We start from the raw sequence: 21,218 nt of genomic DNA on the forward strand, positions 1-21,218 counted from the left end.
TCTCCTTTTGTAAGATAATAAAGCCCCAAACAAAGTCGAGCTCAAAGATAGCTAAGAATGTCTTTGGATCGAGAGAAGCAAATCATGGACACCACTATCATACAAATCAAGTGACGAGGGTCGACTCAAGAGCAAGGCCACTGAGACTTAGACTTAGGGCTCCCAAAAAAGAGAGGGCTCCAAAAAATTTTCAAAATGAACTCCAAAAAGGAGGTTATTGTTCAAAATTTGTTTATTTTTAATTAATAATTAAAAAGAATGAGAGATAAATAATTATAAAAAATTAAAAATATTTTTTATTACTTTTTAAAAACCCCTAAATTAATAATAACCTAGGCCCTCAACCCCTTGAGCGAGCCCTGTGAGTGACTCCAAAACATCATTAATTAACATTCTTCTCATTTGTGGTCAAACTATATTATTATATTACTAAGCTAAACAGGTTCAATTATAATTATTTTAAGTATCGCATTAATTAGCAACAAAATTTGAAATACAAGACATTTGTCCCCTTTAACATTATATTAAAGGGAAAACTATACCAATTTTTACTTGAGTTTTGATGAAATTATTATATACGGTGCCCGTGTTTTATTAAACTTGCAAGGACTTTCTTTTAAAATAGGTTACATTTTACTCCAACCCATTATTTATCCACGATTAGTTATTTTAAAATTTTAAAAATACCTTTGTATTTCTCTTCTCTCCATATTTCTTTTAGCATCATGACTATATATATATATATATATATATGGTGAAGTTGCCTTGTTAGCAAGGCACCTTGCTTCTCTCTCTCTCTCTCTCTCTCTCTTCCAACCTGCGATGATGCCTTATTCTATTCCAACCCAACAATGGTTTGGTTCACTATAACTCAACTATTGCTGGGGTTTATAATGTTGGCTCCAATTTAGAAAGGCCACCCTAGCTGTGATCAAAAGATTGAGTTCTGCAACCCAATTAATCTACGAGATGAAGAAGATTAGATGAGAGAGACAGAGAAGAGAGAGACATATATAGCGGTATCGTTGTCATCACTACTGTGGAGGAGAAGCCCAGCCACGGAGCCCCTTTCTCTTAATCTTCTTCGACCATCTCTCTTTTCCCCTATGTATCTCTCCCTCTCTCACTCATGCTGGGGATTTAGTAATTAATGAACCTTGTAAACATATCGCGATGGGTTCATTGATTTGTCTATATTTGTTTATATTAGAAAATATATTCTAATATTTTAAAAAATATATAGAGTACTTTAGTTAACTTACATGGTTTCTTCAATGATAGAAGAGATTGTAGCAAGTTCAAATATATAGACATATATCGGCTATATATAATTTCACCAAAATGAAAAGGAGGTCAGTGTAGTTAACCCTATATTAAATTGTTAATCATCAGTTACTCATCTAAACATTCAAATTATTAGTTGAAGGGTTTGCTTTATTTGTTACATTATTATTTTGTGTTGTTATCAAAATACAACAATTTAAACTTGTGGTGTGAGAATAGGAGTACAACGCCTGCCTTGCTTTAGGAAGGTAGAAATGGCCCTGGGTGGAATAGGCCATCGGGAGGGAAGAATTGGCTCTGACGGCTCCAGGAGGAATGAATTGGCTTTGGGTGGATGGCTCACCAAGGGGAATGAACTTTCTCTAGGAGGAATGAAGACAACTCACCAGGAGGAATGAACTTGCTCTGGGTGGACAACTCAAGGGGAGGAAAGAGGTTGTTCCGGGTGAAAGCTTGCAAGAGGTTGTTCCGGGTGAAAGTTTGCTCCTTTCAGGTGAATTGCAATCACGAACAAGAGTTAGAAGACATGCAGAATCTCTCACCCGCATAGACCATCCGATACTTAAACCAGTATCGAATGAAGACAAATGCTCTTGGTGGACTGCTAGGTACCTCTGGGTGGGATGTGTGTGAGGTAAGTACTGTAAACATGTGAAAGTAATGAGTAATATAAGTGAAATTAGGTTTTACAAAAAGTGGAAGATGTTTTCTTCTGCCAAGTGACTGGGTATTTATAGGCGCATTCCGAATGAATTTAGATGGGCCAAGTGTCACACTAGGATGTCTATAGATGTTGGATGAGCCCGGGAGGAATCCCTTTTGTAGGAAATCCTATGGGTGAAGGTCAGCCTTGCTTTGGGTGGAAATTCGTTCCATTCGGGAGAAATGCCTTTTCTCTTTGCTCCAAGTGAAAATTCGTTCCACCTGAAGGAAATGCTTTGCTTCATTGCTCTGGATGGAAGTTCGTTTCACCCGAAGGAAATACTTCGCTTCATTGCTTTTGAGTGGAAATTTGTTCCACCTAGAGGAAATGCTTTTTCTTCTTGCTTCGGGTGAAAATTCGTTCCATTTAGGAGACCTAGGTGAATTTTTTTTTCTACTCGAAAGAACTAGTACAACACTTTTACTCTCACTAGATTGAAATCATATTAAACAAATATGATTAACAATTCAGACCAAATATTAGATGAAATAAGGTGAAAATTTCATTTTGTCTTCGTGAATGATGAAATGAGTGTTAAAAATAAAGACTAAATAAAAATTTTACCCTATTTAATTAACCGACAATTAGATCTGAATAGGAGGGCCCACTCATATTATCCTCCCTAGCTAGCTAGTTTGAAGTAGAATTAGTGGATGGATGTCCATATGGTATATATACATATATATATAGACCAATAGGTTGTATTATTGGACACTAGCTAGCTAGTGGCTAGTGCTGCTGCATTGGAATGGACATATACATGAATGAAGATATATATCCATATCCCTTTGTCTTCAAAACTAAGCCATATCTTTGGTAAGAGTATTACTGTGATATATACTACTAATAATACCTTCCTCACCACTCAAAAAAACTTTTGCAAACAAAGTAACTTTCTCTTTGTGCAATGGCGCCCTTTTACCTAACGCTATAATTTAGTAATTTATGGCAATCCAACACCACTCCTCATTTTCTTCTATCGCTTTTTTTTTTTTTTTCCTTCAAAACTTTCACGAAAATTGATCTGCAGCTCCTCCTCCAATATCATTATTATATGATTCCTCTGTCGATTATGGATAAATTAAGTAAACGGGACTCCATAATTAATGTTTAATAATTTTTGCTTCCAATCAATGCATCACACATATATAGGCTAATTACACACCTGCTACTAATATATATAGTATATCATCACTTGATCAATAATGCCAAACGGAGGGAGACCCACGTGGCAGCAGCCAACAAAGACGTACACTTTTATGTTTCACCATTGTATATATACATATATATAGATAAAGGAAATATATTTTGTGTTTGAAGTTCTGGCGAACAGTCTCTCTCCGCTCACTCTTTTTATACGTACACGAGTTCATCTTTTTTTTCTACTTAAAACAACACCTTATATTTCGACAGTTGGCCAGCAGAAGCCCTTTAAGGGATTCTTTTCTTTTCTTTTTGTTTTTCTTTTCTTTTCTTTTTGTTTAGACACTACCCCCACCCGTCCCCCACATAGAGAAGCATTAACAGCATGGCATATGTTTGATAAATAGTGTTTAAATCTCCAAGTCATTCTTTAACACTTGTAGAGCCCATCATTACAGCAAGATTACAAGAGATAAGGGCCCGTGACCAACAGAATAATGGCTTTCTTTTGTCATATGTATAATGGCTCTGGTACAACATTAGACACATTCTTTATTTTTCCGAGACAGCATTAGACACCTAATCACACATAATGGGTCCATAATTTTTTATATCCCTGCTCGTCATTGTCTAAGGTTTATCTATGTGATGTGATCCCAACTTCTAGAGTCTCTCTCTTCTTTTTTCTCCAATTCTTCATTTAATTCTATGTTGAGAGTGGGTTAGAAATAATCCTACATTAGAAACTGAAAAATGAAGAATTTGCCATGACTCAATCTTATAGTAACAATTTATAGTGTTTCCCTCTGCTAATCCATGATTCATATGAATAACCATCGTCATATATGAACTCTCTAAAGCTTATCCTTGAAGTAACATTTCTCATGTACTAGGCTAGGGTCTTATATATATATATATATGTATGTATGTACCCATGCTTGTAATTACTTTTCCATGAACAGCTATACCCACCACATATAAGCTCCTCTGGAAAGCTTATCCTTGAATTCTTAAGTAGTTTGGTGAATGAACATGCATCAACTCCTTTGATGAGATGCGAGAGCAGCTTTTTGGCCTTTTGTTGAGCTCATGTCATTTTCTTCGCACCACAAATGAAGTGATAGGAAAGGGAGAGGCAACAAGCATTCCTCCCCCCCCTCCCCTTATTTTTATTTTTTATTTGTTAGGGTGGCATGCAAATGCAATAAAGCTTTTAGACACACACACACACACATCTTACAATGAAGCTTCATGCTTTGCTTCCTCTTGGCTTCTGCATGAAGCCTTGGTTAAGCCACCCAAGCTAGCTAACTGATGCAACAGTAGTGGCGTTCACGTGTTGCTGGGATGTGGGCTTCCAGTTGACCCTTCTGCCATCCCTTTCTATTGGGCTTCCTATTTCCTTTTATGTCCTCCTATGATAAAAGAGTGGTCCTAATCCTGATGTGGCTTTTCCTTGGTATAGATCGCGTAAACAATTTCGTCTCAATTTTTGAAATTAGATATGGGTTATGACAATTTAAAAAAAAAAAAAAAAAAAGTCACTTTAAATATATGAAATTCCCTATTTTGGGAGGCTTGTGAGAACGTTGTTCTTTATGTACGTACATATATAATAATATTAATCTTTTTTAATAAATTAATTGTGTACACATCACAATTTTAATTAATATTAATCTTTTTTTAATAAATTAATTGTGTACATCACAATTTTAAATGATTCATCTTCTAATCATGAAAAAAACAATAATATCGTTGTTACAAAAACTCAATGACTCCTCCAATTTTCAGTCATAATTATAAAAGTTTGTCACACGATTAAAGTAGGGAATTTTAATTATTACTTTAAGGATAATAATAGTTGTGTATTTATTATATTTGATTGATTGATGATAAATACATGGCTGTTTGAAACAATATTTAACTAACAAATTATTTTAATACTAATAACAAAATGCATTAATAAATACAACTTTAGTAATTAAAATTACTTATTAAAGTATTATAATTACGAGTTAATTTCTTATCAATGAATATAGAAGAGTCACATTATTTTATTTTACATAAGAATTATTCTGGGAAATGTTTTTTTAATCATTTATATTTTTGTATTATTGTTGATAATAATAATAATAATAATAATAATAATAATAATAATAATAATAATAATAATAATATTATTTTTTATTTTATGTAAGTGGGTGTTATTAAATTCTCATTTGCCTCCCCAAATTTGTTTGTTTATGAAGCCAACACGTGGGTTTCATCTGCAGTTAACACAACATATTGTAAGTGTTTAGAATTAAAGTGCAGAAAGTAAGATAATGCTAAGTTAAAGCCATTCGCCCCCCCCTCTCTGTGTGTGGATGAATTTGATAGGTCTGCTGCGCCCAATCTTAGCTGCTACTGCCGCTTGTGTTCTCTTTAATCATTTAGAGAACCCTCTTCTCTGAATAAATGCATTTTCACCATTATTTAATTGTTATACTATATACTGTCTAACTCCAACAATATTATAAAAATAATACTAAAATATTTAATGCAAATAAAAAGTCTTTCTTTTTATAATAAGATTACTTCTTCGCCTCCCTCTATTAACATTCCAAGTTGCCGTCTGTGGAAGCTACAATTCTACTTACGCATTGACCATAATACGCTCGCATTCCCTTCGAGCGGCGGGCAGCACCCAAGCCTTTTAGCCAAGCTGTGCCGGAGGGTATTCTGGTAAATTCAATAACCACCAATTCTATTACATCGGCATGTGATACGTATTGAAGATAGATACAGCCTTACGCTTTCATGATAAGGTGACCAGCTCCGTGACATCTCTCGCCGGGAACTCAGACCCACCTCGCCGGAAAGCGACTTCCTTGGTTTTACCGACGACCGGGAGGAAGAAAATGACGGTTTCCCTTGCAGACAAATGAAATTCAACATGGGCGAAGAGAAAAGCCAAGGAGAGTCAAACCACGACCAGAACGCGCTGCCGGAATCATCAGCCTGGAAACCCAGTATCCGGCTCGCCATCGAACTGATAACTTTTCTCATTTCTCAGTCGCATTCTATTAGGGTTTTATCGGTGAAATGGCAGTCGATACGAACCCGGCTTGAAGACCTCCTCTCCGGCCTCGCCGCGGTTCAAAACTCCAACTCCGGCGAAAACCCGCCACTCGCGGCCGCCGTTTCGGCGATGATAGACACAATCAAAGACTGCCACGGCCTTGCCCAGCGATGCATCGACCGCTCTTTCTGTGGGAAGCTTCGAATGCAAAGTGATTTGGATATAATCTGTTCAAAATTGGATTCTCACGCCAAGAATCTCGCCGAAATCTACACCGCCGGATTGTTGAGAGAAAGCTACGCCATCGTGGTCTCAAGGCCCGGCCTTTCGGCGTCTCGTGACGACATGAAGTTTTACGTGAAGGATCTGTTTTCACGGCTGAAGATTGGGGGCAAAGAGCTGAAGAAACAAGCTTTCTTTGCTTTGAACGAAGTATTCTATGAAGACGAGAAGTACGTCAAGATTGCTATGGAGATCGCTGGCCTCGTCGGAGTCTTGGTGAACTTTCTTGATTGTCAAGAAATCGACCTCCAAGAAGAGGCCGCCAAGGCAATTTCAACCATTGCAGGTATGAAGAAATACGCGAGTCAAAAGAATGAATATTGTATTGCTATTATATAATTTAACAAGAGTTGAATTCAAGATTCTCAAGGCAGGTATATTTAGGAATCAATCCAATTCATACTAGATATGATTTGACTCTTATTAGCAGGTTTTGATTCGTGCAAGAGCGCGTTAGTCCTCGCCGGCGTGATCCCACCGTTGATTGGTGTTCTAGAGGGCGGAAGCGAAACGGGTAGAGAAAACTCCACCAGGTGTTTGATGAAATTAACCCAGAATTCGGACAATGCTTGGTCGGTTTCGGCTCACGGCGGCGTCACGGCCTTGATGAAAATCTGCTCAAACTGCGAATCCAGCACCGAGGTGGTTGGTTTGGCATGTGGAGTGTTGAGGAACCTCGTTGGGGTCGAAGAAATCAAGAAGTTCATGATCGAAGAAGGCGCCATTGCGGCTTTCATTAAGCTTTTAAGGTCTAAAGACGAAGTCCTATTTATAAACTCTGCTGAAATTCTTCAAACCATCGCGATCGGCGATGGCACGATTGGACAAACGATTTATACAGAAGGCGGGATCGCCCTTCTCGTTCAAGTCCTCGATCCCAAATCCTCATTTTCGTTGAAATCTCGAGAAATGGCCTTAAAATCCATCGTCAATCTGAGTTTTTCGTCCATTAATATCTTGAGGAGCTATGGATTTTTGGATCACATTCTGTTCTTCCTTCGCCACGGTGAGGCTTCGGCTCAAGAACTGGCCCTAAAGGCGGCGTCTTGGCTCTGTGGAACATCCGAAGAAGCCAAGAAAGACATGGCCGAGGCAGGCTTCATGCGGGAGCTGGTTAAATTTCTTGACGCCAAGTCGCTCGAAGCTCAGGAAATGGCAGCGGAGACGCTGTACGGCATGGTTTCGGTGCCCAAAAACCGGAAACTGTTTATGCAGGATGAAGAAAACGTGAGTTTGATTCTGCAAATGCTCGGCGAAGAAGAGGGAAATTCGGGGAGAAGAAGGTTGTTGTTATCGATATTGGTGTCGCTGACGAGCTGCCACAGCGCGAGGAAGAAGATGGCGCATTCTGGGTATCTGAAGAACGTTGCGAAGCTTGCAGAAGCTGAGGTTTCGGATGCGAAGAAGATTGTCAGGAAGGTGTCTTCGAATAGATTCAGCCGAATGTTGAGCGGATTCTGGCATTTTTGAATCGAATTCTGCTTCTTATTCTTCTTCTGTTTCGATTTTGTTCTTTGTACATCTACCCAACATGGATCTGTGACTTTCCTTGAACTTGAGTTCTTACTTGTTGTAACAGAGTTTAGTGGTAGAAATAAATAAGAAATGAATGATTTTGGTGTCTTGTCTATCCAATTAATTCACTGACTCAACTCAGGTTAACAGAGGTAAACTTAATTAGGATTTTTGCTCAATTCAAAAGCAAAGTAAAAACAAAACTCAATCTTAAACCTTAAATCTTAAGAATATATAAATTTTGTAAGAATATATATATATTTTAAGGAGTTGGAGTATTTTGTTATTAGGTGCAAATTATGAATATAGGCATGATTGGTGGGATGCTGGCCATCCATGCACATGGGAACCCCAAAACATGTGCCCATCAACCATCTGTCTTTTGGCTGTGGCTAGCTCCTCCATTCTTTACAAAGGGAGATGTTGACACAAGATGAAGCCTTTTGTGTCTTTGCTTGTCCTTTAGCCAACTCAGTAACCGCCTCATCCAATTCCACCATTAAATGTAAGTAAAGATTCTTTTTTTTTTTTTTTTTTTCTTATTGGGTATTATTCAAGTACTTGACTTAGAACTTAGTACAGATTCATTTTCATTTATTTGGGATTCAAGCATTTGTTTGATTAATTTACTTTACTTTATGGCATGATACTACCTACCCATTGGAGGACATGAAAGAATTGACCTTACACCATCTCATATCATACTTAAAAATAGACATTATAGTCTTGGCGCTCCAATTCTATGTTAATCGTTTATTAAATCTCATTAACTTTGAGAGTTATTTTCAAAACCAAAACCAAAACCAAGAGGACCACCCATGAAGACTACACGATTTCTATTTGTTTTTTTCATTATGATCCTTTACCTGGATTGTGCCCCTTCATTTAGGCACTTAGACTGTCAAGCTATAGCCTTCTCCATCTTCCTCGTGGCCTTGTTATGTAGCATGGCTTCCCATCTTGGCTAGACAGGACATTGGTTCTCTGAATTGCTATATTTTTTAAAAAATAGGAACCCTATCTGTCCCTCCCACGGGCCATGTCTAGAGAAATTGCATGAATTGGATTGTCCTGACATTGCCTATTCATATAACTCAGCTATGACAAGTGGCACTGTTTTTGGATTGTCTACATGAAGGAAGGGTGCAATTCTCTCTCTCTCTCTCTCTCTCTCTCTCTCTCTCAAAAATGTATAATCTTCACTATGTGACAAACATATATAGTGTAAAAATGTATAATCTATCATATTTAATTTTATAAATTTCTAAATTACAATCTTACATTGAATGGTCATGAGGAACCATTTTTGTTCTTTTCTAATATGGTATACTTTTTTTTTCTTTTTTGTTTTTTTGTGGTTTCGTTTAGGTTTAAATGATTTACATTCAACAATAAATTCATATGCAAGTGTTTGAAATAAAAAATTAGGCTGCTATTTGAGTTTCAATTTTTAGTTTTGACTTTTAAATTTATTTTTAGTTTTTTATTTTGACAGTCTGTTTTTAAAAAATTAAAAATGCGTTTTGTTTATCATTTTGAATTTTTTTTTTCAAAACCAAAAATTGAAAAACGCGTTTATTTTGGAATTTAAAAAAAATATTTTATAATATTTTATTTAATGAATTTAATTAGTAAATAAATTGCAACAGTTTAATACTAAGTATATTATTAAGTAATATATAAATTTTGAAGTTGGTAAATCTTACAATATTTTTTTTTCTGTTAAAAAAATAAAATACAAATAAAACATAAATTAATTTTGACAAAAAATAAGAAATATAGAAATAAAAATTAAAAATAAACTCAATAAGAATGAGAAAATGTGAAAAATAAACGATAAATAAAAACTCAATAATAACCTATTTTATAACAAGAAGCATAGAAAATCTTGATATGATATTTAGAAAAATAACCACTAAAACCATCTCTAGGCCATCTCTATATCTCACTCCCTATTATATTATAAACAATTCACTCTATATTTTTAATTTGTCTCGAAAATTGTGCATGTTTCGACCATGCTCCCCATTCTTCTCTCTATTTTACTCATTATTTTATTTATTTATTTTAATAAATTTATTCTATTTATTTTACCTTATTTATAATTTTCACGCATACACAATTAATAATTAAATACATAAAATAATCAGATACATGCATAAATAAAATAATTAAATATGCACATACACAATCAATAATTAAATATATAAATCAATAACTAAATACATAATATCAATCATCCAATACATTTATAAATAAAAAATATCAATATCCCACAAACCCACGTCTAAAAATTTGGTCTCCATTTTTTGGAGATTCCAATCCAAAATTCAAAGGAAACCCACGAAGTAATCATTGGTCATGAAGAAACCCACACCACCACTACCGTTGTTCGTCGCCACCACCGCCGCTCTTATTACTTGTCCTCGTCGTCGTCGTTGCTAGTTCTTCTCCTGCTAATTCAGCTTGCCCTGCATTCGGTCTTCACTGGATCTGGTGGTTGTTGATGGCTGTTGGGGGGAGGGGAGAGATGGCTGTCACTAGATTTGTTGTTGTCGATGGTCATTGCGTTTGACTATATGTAAGAAGAAGAAGAAAAAAAAGAAAAGAAGGAAGAGGAGAAGCCACTGTGAAAGGTGAAAAATGTGGTGCGTTTTTCGCGTTTTGGTTGTTTTGGCTAAAAACAGTTGTTGTTTTTGGTTTTTTTTACAAAATATTTTTTTTTCGAAAATATAATTTTAAAAACAATAAAATAAACACTTTTTGAGTGTTTTAGAAAATTAAAAATTAAAAATACTCTAAAAATAACAAAGAGACCGTAGTCTTACTTTTCAATTTATTTTTTTCCATTTTAAATATTTTCAAAAAGAAAAATCTACCTTTGAATGCATTCAAGCATGATTCGTAGAAGTCCTCTTTCGGGCATTTATTGTGGGCTCTTCTTGTTTCTTTCTTCTACTGCAAGTCCCTTGTTATTGGGCCAGCATTGTTTCCAAAATTTGGAACAAAAGCCCAAAAGTTCAACAAAAGCCCAAAAGTTCTCAACCTAAATACTTCAGATTTGCAACTCTTGGATGGGCCTTCCACCCAATCCAAGGATTTGCTTTTTGCCAAATCTTGTTAGTGACCCTTTTTATGAGTGCTTATTTAACATGTAATTTATGGGTTATTGTGATTGTTTTAGTAGGCCGCTTACAAGCATTGTTAAAAAATAATATCACGCTATTATAAATGTGATATTGTTGTACAAAATTTCATAGTATTGTATATCTATTTATATACTTAAAATTATTTATAGATATACACAAAATTATATGCTGATCAGAAGATAATTTATAATATTTCTTTAGATAAAATAAATTACATGTAAAATCGAATTTTGGCAACAAATAATCACAGTCAAATTTAAAATTCAAAATTCAAATTAAGATCAAATTAGAAAAAATAATTAAGATTTTGAATTATAATTATCACAATAGTTTTATTAGACTATTATCAGCGTGTGAAATTAATTAAATAGTTACGAAAGCTCAACGTATTATTAGTTTAGGATTTTTTTTTATTTTTGCTAGATAAAAGAAAACACTATTAATTTAGGATTTGACTACAATATGAAATCTACATAAATAAGGGAAACAATGAATGTGAATCGATACCATGTGCATGTTTAATTAATTGTTTGACTAAGAAGATTTTTGCTTTTTGTGTAGATGAAGCAATAATATATATATATATATATAGAGAGAGAGAGAGAGAGAGAGAGAGAGAGAGATGTATATTACAAAAATATGGTGAGGGCATTCAATTTGTGATGGAACCAAAAACACGAGCCGTATTATATGGGGATTTGTTGGCATCGACTAATATGCTTTGTTAATTAATTTATTTTTAAAGATTGAGGTAATTTTTTTTTGTTATATAAATATAATAATAAATTTATTTGACTAAAAATATCGTCGTTAATTAAAATGGTTGAATCTAAAAAAATAAAAAAATAATTAGAGGGGGCAAGGAGGTTCCTGCACAAACACTCCGATACTTAAGTCAATTACTGAAAATCATGAGAATTATATTGAAATCAATATTAGAGACGTACTTTTTCAGAAATGAGTATCTATTTATTTATTTATAGAAAAATATGAAATAATCTTAAGTAATCCGAGATTAATTAGGATTCTTTACAGATAACGTCTATTTTGGTTATTCTTAGTCTGACTGGAATCAGAATTATTATAGATTATATCAATCTTTTATACATGATGTTTATTTTGCCCGATAAAATTTCTTGTATTCTGAAATTATTTTAGAATTAAAATTCTTTATGAATAATTGATTATATTTTTTTGAGAAATATTTTAATATCAGAACTATTTAGTTTGTATGTTTACGTGGACACTATCGTTGCCTACGAAAAATTTATGCCTAAAATTTATAGTTTTAGACTTTTAAACTAGTCTTTGCACATGACACAATCCTTTAAATAGTCAACTTTCCTATGAGTAGATACAATGGATAAGGTCACAGCCATCAATTGAAACTAAAACCCAAGTTGGAAAATAAATACTCTAAACTCATTGAGGATAAATATTAAAATAACATCATTTCAAAATGACATTTTTGTATCAAACAGCGTGACACAATCTGAGCATTAGAGCACCAAATATGGATATGGCTGTGAGGGAGATGGAAATATTAAGATCGGTATGAGAACATATATAGAGTAAAAATATAAAAATTAGATATGAAATTATTTGTTCAATTAAGATGAATGAAATAAGATAAATATTTAGTAAAATATATTAAGATAAATATAAAAAATATTGATAAGAAACTCTTAGATATATAAAATTATAAATGTCGGAATATCAATCAAAACACCGTTGGGCTTTGGTTGACAAATAAATTAAGAGAGTAAATTTAACCAAAAACAATGAACACATTTCAATTATTCAAATTTCAAACAAACTGTTAACATGCACGGGCAAACATCTAAAGAATAGAAAGCGTCGCTACTGATTCATCAAATCAAGAGAAACTTGGGGCTCTTCTGAACTCTTATTCATGATCATACCGGAGCTAGCTAGATCCATCATCGACAGGGAGAGCGATGACTAATAAGTCTTGCAATTTATATAATTAATTAGGCAGCTGTGCCACTGACACAGAGCCATTGCCCAACAAAGAGAGCGCTGCAATTGAGATTTGGATTGATGGAGTCGAAGAAATTGAGGCTTATATTGAATGAATGAGCAACGTCAAAGCAAGTGTCACCGTCCTTCACGCCGGTGACAAAATCACATATCGGCGTTGACTTTGCAGGGACTGGAACTGTAAATGCAACACGCAAGAAACATGCGACTCCAGTTAGCTGCCATTTAACTTTAAAAATCTTAAAAGTCGACACTTTCCCTTTCAGAAAGTGTTTGTTTGGCATAGCGATCTTTTTTTTCAACAAATTCATAAAAGAGAATTTATCATTTCTTCAAGAGTTCAATAATTTTTATTTGTTTTGTAAAGTTGGATTAGAAACTTATAAGTTTCGATGTTAGAAGAAACACAAATTTTGTACATGTTGATTTGAATAATATTCTATGACTAATATAAACAGTATTTCAAGACAAAGGTAAGGATAAATATAAAAATCAGATAAAAATTAAAATTTAAAACTTAAATTTTGACTAAACAAAAAACTATATATAAATTTCAAACTCAAATTCCAAATGAATCAAACTCAAACTAATCTGATTTTAATCTTTAACATTCTTGCATGGCTAATAAAGATGAGAAAACATGCATATATATATAGTGGGCTTTTGCTGCGGCCATTATTAATTGAATCGAAATGGGCAGCGATTAGATGGTAGAAGACTTACTGCCAAGGAATGATCTGGCCTCAGACACGGCGATAATGAGAAAAAGAGAGAGCACCAAAGCCATGCTCACTGCATTGGTAGTTTTGTAGTTTGTCTTGGCCATTTTTCTCTCTCTCTCTCTCTCTCTATATATGTGCGTGTGTTCTTCTTCTTGCTCACAGAAGTTGAAGATCGATTTGTTTCTCTTCTGGGCTGTGGCGTCCTTATTTCCATGTTCCGCTATTTATAGTAAACATTCAATGACCTTGAATGAGAACAACATACAAGCAGCCAAAATTGCATTGTGAATTTCCGGACATTTCCATATGGCCTCCGCCGCCGGCTTATTAAAATGAGAGGAACGATAAAATCATGAGCAAGAATTGATCCAAAAATGGATTTTAATACAACCATTGGTGAGAGGGTAGACAGAAATATGATTAATTAGGCTTCATAGTCATTGGGTTTGGGTTATGTTATTGCCTAACACAACAATGTATTTATTGTTGAGGAAAGTCATCTTCAAACTCTAAGAAGTCTGAAAAAAAAGATAAAGAGGGGGCGTAGGATATTCCTTATGAAAACATTCTGATGCCAAAGTTAGAATCCCAAATGAAGTTGTAGAACTCTTACCAGGCTGAAGTTTATGCTTTGGAAAAATGAGCACTTAGCTATTTATAGCTGAGTTAAGAGAGGTAGTGATAGCAGCCCCCCATTTTTTGAGATTAACTCTAATCTTTTTTATCATAATCTATTATACTATTATCGATCGGAAAAGATTAGGAAGGTATGTTTGTGCATCTCTATAGTAGAAAATGCCTTGCGGGTGGGTTTTCGGGACCCCTTAAAAACTTTGAAAAGCTTGATCTTCCCTTAGAGAGGTGTCTTATCTTTTTTTATTGGAGCCTCTTGAGGGTGCTGTAATGCCCGTCTTTTCGACGTTAAATAACTCATAAAATTTTGGGGATATATTTTTTTTAATATAAACTCAACATAAATCATTCTCCGACAATCCCATTCTACCTTTCCAGCATATCTAAATAAGAATCAATAAGTTAAGATAGATAATTATCACAAATGCGGAAATTAGATCGAAACTTGATATGGTATATAATCGAATCCACTTTATTCATAACATAAAAAACCATACTATAGTTAGTATCTTCAAATATTTAAATACATGGAGACTTATTTTTTGAAGATAACAACTAAATGCCTTAGATATAATTAAATGATACGTCGAATAACATTAAACCATAACAGTATTACATGATCGAATCTGAAATATCATTCGTAATACATAACATTCTTACATTTAACAAGACTGATCATCGATGAAACATAAGTTTCTCAACATGAATAAAACATAACCTAAATCATCATAAAAAAGCGAATACTGGAATAACTCGCCAAATCCATTGGACACATCATCACTTCTCAACCACTTCCTTGCCTATACTGCAAGTCTCAACTAGAATATTTGAATATTCGAGGGACATAGCCCGATTAGAAGATGAATCTTCTAGTGAGGGTTTGAAAACAGTTACATGAATGTATGGTGCAAAAACATAAACAAACATATGCTCTAGTGTAACTTTCCTGGCAAACCAGCTCGGCACGGAACCCTAGGTAGTAATCCCAACCTGTTTACGGGGTACTTCTAACGTTGTTCTAACAATACCCTTGGAGAATTACGGCTACACTATCAGGGCGACATCCCATCCCATGCACAAGTTTCAATATACCAACAATATCATGCCATGCGAAATAATCACGACTATTGATTCAACAATATATGTACAGATATGACAAGATGTGGATAAATTACATATAATTTAACAACCATCATAAATATCATGCTCAATATAGACAAAACATAACACATATAAGTTTTGGGATAAAACCACTCACCTTAACTTAGCTTCCCATCCTAGTATGAGTGCCTTGACCTCGAAACGCAAGCCCAAATAATTTTTTGGCTTTGGCATGCTCCTTTAGCCCCAAATTAATCTCTAGAATTTTCTGAATTTTTTCGAAATCTTTTTCCTATTTTTCTTTTTTTTTCCTCTATTTTTCTTTCCTTTTTATTTTTTCCTTTCTTTTCTTTTTTTTTCTTCTCATTTTTCTTCCTCCTTGCTTCTCTGCTTCTTCATGCATGGCAGCCTTATGCCAACCACCGCACCCCACACTGCTAGCCATCGCTTAGCCCTCCGTCGGCTGCCATCGGCCTCGTTAGCTGCCACTGCACTCCCAATCGACCTTTATCGCGGTTGCATTGGCCGTCGCGATTACTGCCCAGCCACTGTAAGCTCGTGGCTATGGCCACTGCTTGTTGTGCGGCCAATTCCGGCCTCCTCTGATGCTCGCTGCGACCACCACCGGCTGTCCCTAGTTGCTTTCATTGTGGCCCAACCATCATCGCCGCCTTTGTTCACCTGCTATCGCGCCGCCATGGCCACTTCCATCTTGTTGTTGCGGCCCATTTCGGCCACCTCTGGCCACCCTCGAGGCTGCCTCCATCCACCAGCCCATGCATAACCTGCCGTCGCCGCTGTTGCTCCATTCACGCTTGTTGTAATGCCTCATTTTTCAAAGCGCGCGTTAACTCGAAATTTCAGGGATATCTTTTTTCATACACTCAACTTATACTCAACATAATTTAAACCCCGACAATCTTGATCTACCTTCTCAGCATATTAACTTAAAAGAATAAGCTAAGACTAGTAATATCATCACATCAGCGGAAGCAAAATCGAAACCTCGAATATACATAACCATAATTCCTTTATTCATAATATAAAATTTGAACCTTTGTTTGACGTGACATCTCCAAAACAAAATACATAGAGATTTATCTCTCAACAACAACTACTAAACACCTCAAGCATAGATAAAATATACGCTAAAGATCACCAATGTAAATGACGATTTCATCTCGATAACCCATTTTCCTTTAACGCCACTGCTTTCACCTGGAACGTTTGAATATTCTAGGGACATAGTCCAAATTAGATGTTGAATCATCTAAGTGAGAGTTCAAAAATATTTTCATAAATATATGCAAGACCATGAACCAAAACCGACATATCCTGACATGTCCCAACCCAAGATAATCCCACATAGCACTTAACCCTAAATGGGGAAAATGCAATATCTCTAAAGGCAACACAATCTTATCGACACATTGGCATAACACAATCCTGCTTAAGAGGGACAATCTCAACGCATGAACCCGGGTATCACCCTTATATCATCTTAGGCATTACTTTCCCACTCAAAAACATTTCAGATCTCAATACAACCCTGGCCACAAGATGATCAATATTATCCCTAAAATCAACCTCCACCTAGGTAATAATGCTATTTCTCAAAGGCACCTGGGGGTGGTGTCCACTTTCAGCCCCTACCACTTGGGCCAACAACCGGGGTGATGTCCACTTTCAGCCTTGTCACTTGAGTACCGTAGGGTGAAGTCTGTCTTAGCCCTGTCCCAAGTAGGTCACATAACATTAATCCTTGGCATACATCTTGAGTGCTATCATTCAAGTGTCACACATAGGTTGACAACCCACATCCCACATGGATCATAGATAAATATGCTATAATGCCACAACACAAAACATGGATCATATAAACTCAACATTTCAAAGTATGAATTTATAATGCACGAAATTCGATGCACATGCATAAAATAATTTGGGACAAACCTCCGACATGAAACCAACCCATCGTAGGTCAACTTGTTTGTATAAAACAAATCAAGTATGGGGTTGAACCACCCAAAATAAACCAAGTTTTTAAGTAAGAAACACTCACAAGTTTGGGGTAAGAACCACTCACAAAACAAACCATTTGAATAAACAAACCATATTTTGGTAATAAACTAGTCACCTCTAATGTAACTTAGAATGCGTCGAATAACTTGCCCAACCTCGATTTTGGCACCAATCCTCAAGTAATCGGACTAATGCTCAACCTCGAGTCTCAACGATCCCTAGACATCATATTCATTTAAAACAATGTTAATATCCATTTTTTCCATAATTTCCTCATAATTTCTCCTCATTTTCTCCATATTCTTCCTCAATAATTCCAAACTAAATATTTCTCAAATATTTCTCTATAACAATTCATAAAATAAATTTCCTGATTTTCTGAATTTTTTTAGAAAATTTTACTCATCTTAACTTAATCTCTCAAGTTTCTTCGGTATACGTGCTCTGATCTCGAAACGCGTGCTTGGATAATTTTCTGAGCTCAGGTATACTCCTTAAGCCCCAAATTAATTTCTAGAATTTTTGCAAATTTTTTTCATAATTTTTTCTATTTTTCTTTTTTTCCTTTCCTTTCTTTTCTTTTTCTTTCTTTCTTTTTTTTTTCTTTTTCTTCTTTTCTTTCTTCACTTCTTCTTCCTTCCCTTGCTTCCTGCGGCTGTAATGCGAATAGCCATGCCAGCCCGCTCCCTCACATGGCTGTTGCCGCCTGGGCCTTGCCGGCTGCCATTAGCCTTGTAGAACCACCACCGCACCACTATGGCCACCCTTACTCTCCGTTCGTGGCTGCTGCGACAGCAACTTCGCTGTCATGGTCGCTTGCTGCCCTCGGTCATGGTCGCTTGCTGCCCTCGGCCATGGCCGCCACCACACCCAGCTCCCTCTCTCTTTTAATCTCTTCCCAATTCTCCTCATTCTCTCGGCTAAAATCACTGCCAATTTATAGGCAGCCACGACTTGAGCTCCACGGAAAGCATATATATATATATTATACATCATATTAATTGTTCAATCTCTCAAATCTTCCTACCCTACCTACTCCATATCTCTTAAAGATTTTCTTCTTAAATCATGCTGCCAAAATCTCTCAAACTTGCAGCAAATCTCGGCCATCTCCTCTACAACTTCGATTTTTCCTTCTGATGCCACATGCTTATATATTTGCTCCATCTCTCAAATCTTCCTGCCTTACCTACTCCATATCTCTTATAGATTTTCTCCTTAAATCATGTTGTCAAAATCTCTCCAACTTGCAGTAAATCTCAACCATCTCCTTCTCTGTAACTTTGATTTTTCCTTCTGATGCCACATGCTTATATATATATATATCTTTATATTACTCTATGATAATAAGAAAAATTACACATTTAATTCTCAAATTCCATTTCTATTTCACTTTGGAAACTCCTTAATTGCAAATATATCCTCAATCATCTAATTAATTTGTATTACGACAATGAAGATCCAAAATTAATAATTTTAGACTTACTTGATTAGCACGATTTCACCCCAGTGTCCTCACCGGGCTATTCATTCGTCCTAAACCCACTTCAGGGATGATTCTTATGTAAAATCGGAGTCTACTCAGGGTTTCATTGACTTTTTGGGAGTCCCCTATGAAGATTCAATTTTTCAGCTTGAATCATAGTTGTACCAAAAACAATCTCGATTTTGATTTCTTTTAATACCATAAATCCTATCTTGGGATGGTCGTCAATACCATATCATTTTTCTTAGACATTAAGATTCCATGGCACTCCCTATGGTCGATTTGACAACTTATTTTACTATCAAATCCACTTTTCGGTATTTTAAACTCATCTAAATTATGTGGCAACCTTATGCCGAAATGGGGTATTATACTTGCTACCATGGCTGCCCCTACTTGCTGCCTTCTGTTCCTTCTTCATTTCCCATTTTTTTTTTCACTTCCCTCTCTTCTCTCAATCTTTCCTTCTATTTATAACGAACCCACCGCCTCACCTGCCTTGGCCACCACTCTCTCTCCGGACATTTCTCCCAAATTCTTTGCAATCTCTTAGCCTAATGCCCTCAAATCCTGCAAAATTTGCCCCCATGTCTCACGCATATATATATATATATATATATATGTGTGTGTGTGTGTGCACGCGCGTGCGCGTGTGTAAATTATACATTTATTCCCACTAATTCTCCTTAATTGCACTTAGGGATTTTGATAATTAAACTAGAAATTTTGATAGCTGTTGGACCCTCAAAGGCCTTAAACAATTACCCTCAAGCTACACAATATCTTGATTTATCAAAATTAATAACTGGCATTTACTCGATAAAAACTGATTTCGTCCCTACGCCCTCATTATTACTCTCAAGCCACACAATATGTTGGCTGTGTCCTGAATCTGTAATCTCAATCCTCCAATATACCTTGACACCAACTAATCCTTTATCTTTTGTAGTTCGTTCCTTGTGACCAATTGGTAAAATTCTGTGGTATATTCATCCACAGTCCTATTTCCCTGCCTCAAATTTTGCAACCTCTGGTAATTATAGGGCAGAAACTCCTCCCTCATCTTATTTTTCAACTTTTCCCACGTGGAAATTTTAGCTTTTCTTATTCTGGCCCTAGTTAATTTCACCTGTTTCCACTACGCTATTGCCCTGCCTCTTAATCGCGTTATGACTAATGGCACACGTTTATTCCCTAGCGCCTCTTTAAATTCCAAAATCTCTTCTATCATTTCCAACCAATCTAAAAATTCTTCAGCCTTAATTTCATCGTAGAATTCTGGAATTTCAATTCGCATTATAGATTCCCAACGTCTATTGTCTTTGTCCACGCTACCTCTACGATGCCTACGAGGTTCCTCTTCGAAGTCTCTCTCACTATCACCATCGTTCTCATCACCCTCTCCCTGATTAAGAAGACCAAATGGATTGACATCTTGCTACACTACAAAAAAAAATGGCTTTTAGTAGCAGTTTTTTTTTGCATTTAGCGGCAGTTTTTAACCACTGCTAAGTAATTTAGCGACGATTTTGAAAATCGCAGCTAAACTAACTGTCGCGGAGCATTTAGTGGCGATTTTCAGCAACCGTTGGAATAACCGCCGCTAAGTAACATTTTTTGAGGCAGTTTAAGAACCGCCACAAAATATGTGAATTAGCGGTAGTTTTTAAAATATTTAGCGGCGGTTTCAGAACCGCCTCAAAAATTAAAAAAAAATTAATTTAGCGGTGGTTTTCGGCGATCAGAGGCAACCGCTCGACACCCAAGGGCCCATAAGTGAACATACCCAAAAACCAGTAAGATCCAACGACCGAAACTCTGTAGATCTAAGTTTAAAGTTTCGGCCAAATCCCAATAACTCGTATATACGCACTGTCGGTCGCCACCGGCCACCGTGGCCGGCGATTTTTGACGATCAGAGGCAACCACCTGACACCCAAAGGCCCATCGACCAACATACCTAAAAACCAATAAGATCCAATGGCCAAATCTTCGAGATCTAAGTTTAAAGTTTCGGCCAAACCCAAATAGCACATATATACGTATATATCATGTATTCGTGCTAAGACTCATTGTGAATAGGTTTAAAAGACTTACCTCATTTTAGATCGGAGCG

At 35.7% G+C, this 21,218-nt stretch overlaps 1 protein-coding gene and 1 pseudogene across 2 annotated transcripts; both read left to right on the forward strand.

The window, feature by feature from the left end:
• The first annotated feature begins 5,762 nt into the window (after positions 1–5,762).
• On the forward strand, positions 5,763–8,111 carry LOC127793974 (vacuolar protein 8-like). Of its 2 annotated transcripts, none has more exons than XM_052324808.1 (2): positions 5,763–6,759; positions 6,901–8,111. In XM_052324808.1, the coding sequence occupies exons 1-2, from the start codon at positions 6,054–6,056 to the stop codon at positions 7,941–7,943; spliced, it is 1,749 nt and encodes a 582-aa protein (XP_052180768.1). In that variant the 5' UTR covers positions 5,763–6,053; the 3' UTR covers positions 7,944–8,111. The 2 variants fall into 2 exon arrangements, with proteins under 2 accessions (XP_052180768.1, XP_052180769.1); XM_052324809.1 differs by having other exon boundaries at positions 5,766–6,759; positions 6,904–8,111.
• Positions 8,112–18,308: 10,197 nt separating this feature from the next.
• Positions 18,309–21,218, forward strand: part of LOC127794722 (sugar transport protein 1-like) — a 31,500-nt pseudogene continuing 28,590 nt past the window's right edge.

The sequence above is a fragment of the Diospyros lotus genome, chromosome 2 (assembly GCF_014633365.1).
Source record: "Diospyros lotus cultivar Yz01 chromosome 2, ASM1463336v1, whole genome shotgun sequence".
Classification (NCBI taxonomy): domain Eukaryota; kingdom Viridiplantae; phylum Streptophyta; class Magnoliopsida; order Ericales; family Ebenaceae; genus Diospyros; species Diospyros lotus.